Source organism: Mastomys coucha, unplaced genomic scaffold (assembly GCF_008632895.1).
Source record: "Mastomys coucha isolate ucsf_1 unplaced genomic scaffold, UCSF_Mcou_1 pScaffold14, whole genome shotgun sequence".
In the NCBI taxonomy this organism is placed as follows: Eukaryota; Metazoa; Chordata; class Mammalia; order Rodentia; family Muridae; genus Mastomys; species Mastomys coucha.
The window spans coordinates 43,208,251-43,217,654 of NW_022196896.1; the positions used below are offsets into that span (position 1 = coordinate 43,208,251).

The following is a 9,404-nucleotide window of genomic DNA, read 5'->3' on the forward strand; positions in this document are numbered from 1 at the left end:
ACACGAAGTGCAAAATTTGCAAGTGACAAAACCCATCTTTATTATATTTTGACATCATAAAACAAAAAGTGGACTTTATTTGCATGTAGTTTATAGTCCCACCAAGGCAACACTACATGTATTCTGGGGAAGCAGGAAGGAGGAAAAGAAATGCCATCGAGACGCACGAAGCCAACGACCCCAATAAACATCTGTTTCCCTTTCTCACATCTTAATAGCCTGGCTATTTTAGATACAAACATTTGTTTTGCTGACAAGTGTTTCCAAAATGTTAGTGGAGTTTGTTTCACTGAAATGGTTTATTCTTGAGCTGAACAAATTACAAACTTCTCCAGCATCTACAGGCATCTGTGAAAATGAGCAACAATGGCCTGCAGGTTTTCCAATCATTCAAGGCATGGCCAGCATGTGAGGAGTGGGCTGCTATTGCAAACCTCAGTCTCATTTCTACAGTGAGCACCCCCAAGCATGGTCACACTCCCAAGCAAGCGTGGTCTCCTAAGTTTAAGGGGAGATGCCTGGCAGTTTCGTTTCTCATTCTGTCACATGGAGTTCCTGCGGGAGCACAGAGTTCTGAGCTCTGCACAAGATCCATCCCTTCTGTCAAGTCCTTTGCTCTAGTTTCTTGTGCCTTGGCAGGGACCAGAGAGGCAGAGGGAACAAGCGGTTTCCCATGCATATTGAATTCCCTCTTACACTGATTTTTCCTCTGTCACTTGAAATTTAATGTTGGCCAGGCTCTGCACATCACCTTAGCTGCTAACTCTTCTCCAAGCAGTCAGCAAGAAGCAACGGGAGAATTGGGCCAATTTTAGTGGGGCAGGAATTTATGTTTCTTATGCTGTTAATACTAAAATTTGCTCTTAATAAATAAGCAATTAGCTTTTATTTCACATTAACTTCAAATGTGTTTTTCACCACACACCCATTTCTGTCGCTCTGATTTGCTTTATAATAGTTAAAACAAAACGACAAGTATAGAAACTTTTCCTAAGAATTCAGCCACAAAATTATCTTACTACCTGATTTTTATTGAACATTAAACAGCTATGTGCCTTTAGGATCCATTGTACCAAAACTGACTCTAATACATTCTGACTTTTGGTAACTCATCAAAAACAAGTTAGGCAAACCTGTAAGATGGGGACAAATAGAATTGACCTCAAGGTACATTGCAAGGCTGTGTATAATAATGAACTTAAAACTGTAAGCCCTGAACTGCACTTGAGTACATTTGATTCTGTATTATTCTGAAGATAATAGTTGACATATTTAGTAGGAACTGTTCTGAGAGATTTGGGACTAAATATACGTTTTCAAGGCAAATGACTTAATCAAGAATAGTTGCTGGGTTGCAAATTATATCTATATGATTCGTGTGGTATATATATGTACACACACACACACACACACACACACACACACACACACACACACACACGGTCACACTGGACCGCCTCTCCTTGGTTTAGGGGAGATGCCTGGCAGTTCTGTTTCTCATTCTGTCACACGCAGGCCCTACAAGAGCACAGAGTTCTGAGCTCTGCACAAGATCCATCCCTTTTTTCAAGTCCTTTGCTCTAGTTTCATGTGCCTTGGCAGGGACCAGAGAGGCGTATATATAAATGGCTTGGGGCTCAGGTTCTTCCTTAAGAAAAGTCAGTTTATTTTAAAAATCCCTTTGTGATAATGCTTTCAATTTGCTAAATTGTTTTTATGTGTTCTTTTGAATAGGCACATTTGATTATGTTAATTTAAGGGTTTGGTATAAGACTATAATTTATATCCCAAAGCCTAAGAGATGGCGTATTAGTATTAGCAAAAGATAAGAGATCTTCAAATTTCTTTTCCATCTTTATATATTTTAAACTGAAAGAAATTGAGTTATTTTTTTCAAAAAAAGAAAATTAAAAACAAAAGCAGTCTATCATTTTAAAGTTAACAAAATCATGATTTAATTTTGATACTGTTTCATGTCTGGAATTGCACAGGAAACTACAGAGCTGATTTTGGTTCAACTTTTTTTTAATAGATAGTACAATTCTAATTTTTATAAATACCCTTCTAATGATACAAAGCCATTTAATTAAGAAGAGAAAAATAGTTGAATGATCATGGTTTGGTTACTGTAAGTATTGTATACCATTAAAATTCTCAGATTTTACTTTCTATAAATTCACTGAAAGAAAGGATTTCAATGGGAGTGATAATTATGTAAACATATATGGAGTAAATTAAAAACAGAAACTGTAAAATTTTGTGGTGCTCGGAAATCCAAGTCTGAAGAAGGCTAGAAATCAGTCATCCTAGCAAGGAAAACAGAGAGACTGAAGCCAGAAACACACAAAAAAAATCACCAAAAAAAGTTAATGAAATAAAATAATAATAATAATAATAATAATAATAATAATAATAATGAGAAGAAAAATCAAAACAGCCTTCCCTTTTCTAAAATAAGGTCAGTTAATGATTTGGTAGCACAGTCAGACTAACCATGGTAAAAAAGGAGAGGTGCAGGTTGCTAATACTGCAAATGAAAGAAAGATACCACTGAAAATTCTACAAGTATTTAAATGACAATAAAACTTTTCATAAGTCAAGAACACATATGTCTATAGTTATAACACTTGAGGATAAGGCAAGTGTCAAGAGTTTGAGGCCAGCTGGAGCTACATGTCTCAAAGAAATAAAAAACCTAAACAGAATAAAACATAATCTTATAAGGTAGAGTAGGTGAAATGAACCTTTTGCTTGAGAGAAATAACTTGCTGAACCTCTCATAAAGGAGATAATTTAAACAGACCCACATGTATATGAACTAATCACAGGTCCAAAGAGAAATCCCTAGAGCCATATGGGCAAACTATTTGAATTCTTTGTACTTGTCGAGAAAGCACATGCAGAGGGAAGGCTTCCCAGCTTAGGCAATGAGGCCAGCATTATGCTAATACTAAAACCAGACAAGAGCTTCTCAGGATACAAAAACTGTAGACAAGAATCTCCCATGAATACAAATGTGAAGATTCTCAGGAAAGCATCAGCAACTGAGTCCAAGAATGCACACAAAGGACCATATGCTATGACCAAGTGGGATTTATTGAAGCTATGCAAGGCTGGTCAGAATTGGAAAATGAAATGAATGCAATCTGTCACATCACCATGCTAAAGAAGAAAAGTTACACATATTTCAACAGATGTGGAGCAAGCACTCCACAAAATACAATAGCTTCACTCGGGATGAAGGAGGATCAGAGTGAAGGTTCTTTTCTTGATAAAGGCCATTTAAAGATAGGGACAATGTTCACATTCCACTGGATGGCCCTACAGCCAGGAGTACACAGACAGCACAAATTGGAGCCAATGGATTATTTTTAAAAAGAAAAAGAAAAAAATTAGACATGTAGTTGGTTCTGGAAGAGGTGGAAGTTGACTATGGGTTGAGTTAGGAAGAGGAGTTAACTGAGCTAATATGACCAGAATATAATGTATACAATTCTTCACAAATTAATACAAGTATATATATTGTAAATGATATGGTTAATCTCATACAGAAAGAATGGAAAACTATACACTTCCTCTCTAGAATAAGGACAGGAAAAAGAGAACTCCTCTCCCACTCCTTTTCAACACTACACTGGGAAACCTAGCTGATCAAAAGCAAACCCAGAGATGCATTTGTGGTGGGAGAAGTAACTCTTTGTTTACAAATGACAACAGTCTTCCTAGTCAGTGCTAAAGATGGGAGAGGAAAAACGTCTGAAATTAGTGAACATAACACAGTTAAAACATAAAGAGTAACAGAAATAAGATTATTGCTTTCTTACCACCCTCATTTACATCAGCAGGAGAGAGGGAGAGAGAACAATGGGGGAGAGAGAGAAGCTGCAGACATTTACAAGAACTATATGAGGAAAAGTATAACACTCACGTGAAAGAAACACAAGATATTCTAGGCTCATGGATAGAAAACTTCAGCATTGTCAAGATGCCAGCTTGTTAGCAAATTGATCTAGGAATTCCACTGAATTATAGGTGAAATTCTAGACCAGTGTGTCTCAGCCTATGGGTTGCAGCCCCTATGGGGGTCAAATGACCCTTTCACGGGGGTTGCCTAAGACTGTTGAAAAACATAGATATTGTTGTTACAATTCATAAGAGTAGCATAAGTACAGTTATGAGTTATAATTGGGAGGAGCTGTATTATAGGCTCACAGCATCAGCAAGGTTGAGAACCACTGTTCTAGACATTTACTTTATCAATCATTTATGAATGTGATTTCAATGTTCGGATGAGGCAAAAAGTTTTGAAAAGGAAACATCATTTCAGAGAAAAGTAAAATCACAGGTCTTTTCTGACTTGAGGACTTACTGTGTGCTACAGTGGTCAAGATAACATACTGGAGAGGTAATCATCATAGAAGAGGAATCAAATATGGAGCTCAGAAATGCACATGAGAATGGGCAATTGATAATGTGACAAAGGAGAAGTTGCAACATAATGGATAAAAACCTCTTCATAGTGGTTCCAGAACAACTGAAGCTCCTTGTGTAGAAAAGAAGGGATCTACAGCCTCACCTACATCTTGCACAAAACCAAATTCAGCGCATAAAACCACACTTAAACATAAAATGCGGAGCTCTGAACTACTCAGGCAATAGCAAGGGAGACACTCTTAATCATCTTGAGTTTGGGGATGATTTTTTAATACACTATCAAACGTGTGATTCACAAAAAAACCTAATAAGGTAAATTTCATTCAAAGTGAAACTTCCTCTGCGATAAATCCTGTTACTAGAAACCCATGTCCGAGAAATATGTGTGTGCCATGAGGCTTGAGGGCAAAATATAAACAGAATTATTGAAACATTAAGAGAACGACCTGATTTTAAAGTAGACAACAGTATTTCTCAGAGACACCTGAGCAAAGAAGACATACAAGGTTTGTTCAATGTATCACTAGGAAAGAGCAAATTCAAACAAGGCTCCACAGCAGTGAGATTGGACAAAATATCCAACATTTCTACATGAAGTGCCGACTAATGTGGAGCAACTGGAATATTGTTGGTGAGAATGCAAAATAGTAGTCATGTGAAAAATTGTTTCATGATTTCTACCAAAACGCATTATAACTTTGCATCAGATAATATTTAAAAATTATTCGAATTCTTTCATTTAATGAGTTCATAAATTTTACCATCAAAGTTTCTCTTTCATTCACAGTGAAAAGAAAGACAAGTTACTTCCCCAAACTTAGTGTTGGGATCCTTTGGAAGCTTTTTCAATAATTTCTGACTGTGGAACTTAAAAAAGACCAACTCATAAACATTCATTTTAGTGAGAAACTATGAACATTTAAGACATTTAAAAATATTATTTACTCCTTAGATCAATTATATCCTATAGACATTAAATAAGTGAAATTAAATTGAGTATATATGCCACCAATATTTTTCCTTATGAAAGCTACAATGTATTGTCCACTCTTAAAGTAAAATCATATATACATTTTGAAAATTATGATTTTTTATTGTTTTCTATGTGGTGTATTTTTGTGTCCAAAAATGTAGAGGATTTGGTGGTATCTGTTAATAGTTATAAATATACCATAGTTAAGATTTAGATTAGTTAGTATTTGTTAGGCAAAGTCTGTTTCCATGTTTTAAGACAAACAACTGAAACTGACATGCTAAAATTATGTCAGGACGCTGGGCCACTGTGCACAGCATTGTTTAAGGTGACTGGCAGCAATACTTCTACTTCTGGGAATAGGCAACAGAAAGAAGCTCTGAATCCATGAAATGATGGCTAACCGCTTTAAAGTTAGGATAATAGGGTGAAGTTGCAGAGAAAATGCAAGACATAGGAGATTAACTGAGGGAATTATGGATATAATACTTGGGGGTGTTTTGTCCCACAAAGAGCAAATCAGTGGGAGAAAGAAACTAAAAAGGCACAAGTTAGGAATAGATCCATGCATGGAGAAGCACTTGTTTGCTGGGCCTTGGGCAGAAGTCGGAAACCTGCCTACACTGGATACACTGTTAACAAATTCACCGTGTGTCTGGAGTAGGGAAGAATAGAACTGACTTGTTGGTTGGCACAATTTCCCTTTGCTGTTATCTGGCATTTTCCTTTTCATTTCTCAGCAATGTAGTGCTGGGGTAGAAAACATTGCATAATGAACAGAAATGGTAAATTATAAATAGAGTAATTTATTTTCATATTCCAAATGTGGTATGGTATTCTTCCATTAGTTATTAGTTATTAATAACAAGTAGTTATTTTTAAATATATGTCTAAAGGCTATGTGCTATATATACCATATCCTGAAAAATAAGAAATTATCAAATAAATAAAATCTCTCATGCTTTTGACAAGTTCACATACCTTATATCAATTCTTCCCAATGACTAAATAGCAATAACAGTGGTACATCCCACAACTGTGTAGTTTAATATAGTTAAGTGTTTATCAAAACTAGCCAAAATGGTTCAACCTACTGCATGAGCTTATGACCTCAGAAAATGCAATTAAGTACTAAGATTCCAGCCAGGACTAAGCAGAACACATGATTACCTGCTGTGGGGTCTGTGACCGCCTGACTTGTGACGCCAGAAGGTGGTTCCTGGAGTTGGTAAGTGGCATTGGTGGACGGTGTAGTTGGGCTGGTGTTACTGCTTGTCATGTAGTGTGCAGGATACGGTGAGCTGTTATAATACTGTGCGTACTGACCCTGGCCAAAGCCGGGATAAGACGGATAGTCCTATCAAATCAAAGCACAGGAGAACGGTCTGTTAAAGGCTGCTGTTCATTTCCTACACTGCAAAGGAAAGTCATAAATGCTTGTGTTCCTGTGTCTTTCCTGAACTCATATAAGCAAGTACATATCCACTCATGAGCTCAGGCTTGCAAATAGTTTAGGCAAGGATGCAGACGCTCTTCAGAGCTTTCATTCTATGCCGTGGTACAGAAAAAGGAACCCCATCTGAAAACCATAAGACTCACCAGAAATGATGGCTACAGAGGTTGTATAAAGAAAAAAATAATGTCTAAAAAGATTAAGAAAGTACCCACTCACATTTTAACATGAACAATTCTTCCTTTATGTAATAAAATCATGTTGTATTTTTAAAAGTTTCAGAAGTTGAATTGCCTAATTAAATTACCTGCTGTGAACTGTTGAATCCGGAGGAATTGGTGAGTGAATTATTTCCTGCATATAATCCTGATGATGTGGTAAAACTACTCCCTGAAAGAGAGCAGAAAGAGTTTCTCAGTGACATACCCAGTCAGCTGGGGAAGTATCATTCCCACGTGACTCGGGTGAAGCCAGCTCTGACTGCTGCACTGGAATCCACTGTCAGGAAAAACATTTACTTCCCTAAAATAGCTGACAATTTTAGGTGATAGAGAAATGGCCCAGTGGTTAAGCACTTGTTGCTCTTTCCAAGTACCCATAACCAGTTCCCAGCACCCACATCAGATAACTGCAGCTTCAGGGGGTCAGAAGAATTTTCTGCTCTCCTCTAGTAGTTACATTCATGCGCGCGCGCGCACACACACACACACACACACACACACACACACACACACACACAAACATACACTAAAAATTAAATATTTACAAAGATGGATGACCATTTTAATTGTACTATAGTGTAGTAAAGAAGTTTAAGTTTCAGAGTGCATGAGTAATTCAGAAAAAATCCTAACATCAAAGGTATACATTTGTCCAAAAATACCAGCCAATAAGTTTTCCATTTTAGTCTATAAAACACACCAGTTTTCATGTCTTTATGTAAAATATGCAAAATATAAGTGGAGCATTTCTTCCCTAGAGCCCTTTCCACTCTCTTCCCTTAGACAGTTTTAATAAATGTCCATTCCTCTTCCTTAAAATAGAATAAAGTTGTCATATTATATGAGCTTGCTCAGGAGCTGTGCAGCTCTTCTAAGGAGCTATAATGTCCCCTGATGTCCTTATTTATGAGGCCACTATAACAGGCCTTTGAGAAAGCTCTCATTGTTTTATTTCACAGGAGAATAAATGGCAGCACTTGAAATTCTTAATACAAAGAAGATTAAAGGGGAAGATTTACTGCCACAGGTGCGGCTGACAGCAACACTGGGTGTCCACATTGTTCAACAAATGTTCAACAACAAATAGTAGGTGCTGTGCACCCACATATCCAAGTCCCTCCCTTACGTCATTCCTTACACTACTGTTGAGCTGTGCCAGATAAAAACACAATAGTCTTTTGATGGTCTAATCGTCTAACTAGCAAGCACTTCTAAAATGATTAAGCTCAGAAATGAACAACTGTGTGTTTTTAAAGATGTGCTATACACTGAAGTACACTGCCACATGGTACATCTTTATGTACCAGACAACACAGAATTTTACTGCTAAGAATTTACTCTAGGGACAAATAAGGCATTTATTTAGGGAGTTCGTTAGCACAGATGCTTCCTCACTGCTCTCAACATCAAAGCAGAGGAGCCCAGCCCTTCAAGGGTACTGCTCTGAAATGGAGGACAGACTGTTAGTGGTGCTGCTGACATGAACTTTTTTTCATATTATTTTATAAAAGCACAAACTAAACCAACAAAAATGCATTTAATTATCTTATTTTTAAATAAATACATTGAAAACGTGAAAATGTTAAGAAGTACAAAAACTGGACTGAAGAGATGACTCAGCAGGGAAAGGTACTTGCTGCCAAGCCTGATGATCAGAGTTCAGTCCCAAGGACCACATGGTAGAAGACAGACCCGCCTTAGGCAAGTTGTCTTTTTAATCTCATTTATGCTATGGTTCACATTCACCTCACACACACACACACACACACACAGACACACACACAATAAATTAGTTCATGGAGCCAATATCGATTTCTAAATTTTGTACTCAGAGTTTATATTGTTTCTAGGATTTTTTTTCAAAAAAGCAATTTTTGAAAGAATAAAATTGTGTGGCAAATGAGTGTGCTAAACAGCACACTCATTTACATTACAGCAAATGTGTAAGCAGATTAAGGAGAGTCCTCAATGGCTCATTGCTTACAAATAGATTCACGACTAACACACAATGGTTGCTTCTCCAACTATTTATTTACTATACATTTAAATATTGGCTTAACAGTCAGAACACATAGCTGTAGGGGTGTTATTTTGGGGAGGTACTAGCATGCCAAGTCAGAGGACAACCCTGACTGTCATTCCTCATTCACTTTCCAACTTTCGGAGGGAGGCAGGGTCTGCAGAACTTTGCCACATAGATCAAGCTAGTTGTGGAGCAAGCCAAAGGGTCCTCCCATCTTTGCCTACAGTCTCAACATCATTGGGATTTCAAGCCAAAGGGTCCTCCCATCTTTGCCTACAGTCTCAGCATCATTGGGATTTC

At 37.2% G+C, this 9,404-nt stretch overlaps 1 protein-coding gene across 15 annotated transcripts in view; it reads right to left on the reverse strand.

Annotated features, from left to right (window-relative positions):
* Eya1 (EYA transcriptional coactivator and phosphatase 1) overlaps positions 1-9,404 on the reverse strand; it is a 311,134-nt gene that overhangs the window by 82,308 nt on the left and 219,422 nt on the right. For all 15 annotated transcript variants that reach the window (XM_031366906.1, XM_031366904.1, XM_031366911.1 and 12 more), the window contains 2 exons: positions 7,168-7,250; positions 6,578-6,764 (listed from right to left, as the gene is read on the reverse strand). In XM_031366906.1, the coding sequence (XP_031222766.1) occupies positions 6,578-6,764; positions 7,168-7,250 (270 nt within the window). The remainder of the gene's footprint in view (positions 1-6,577; positions 6,765-7,167; positions 7,251-9,404) is intronic.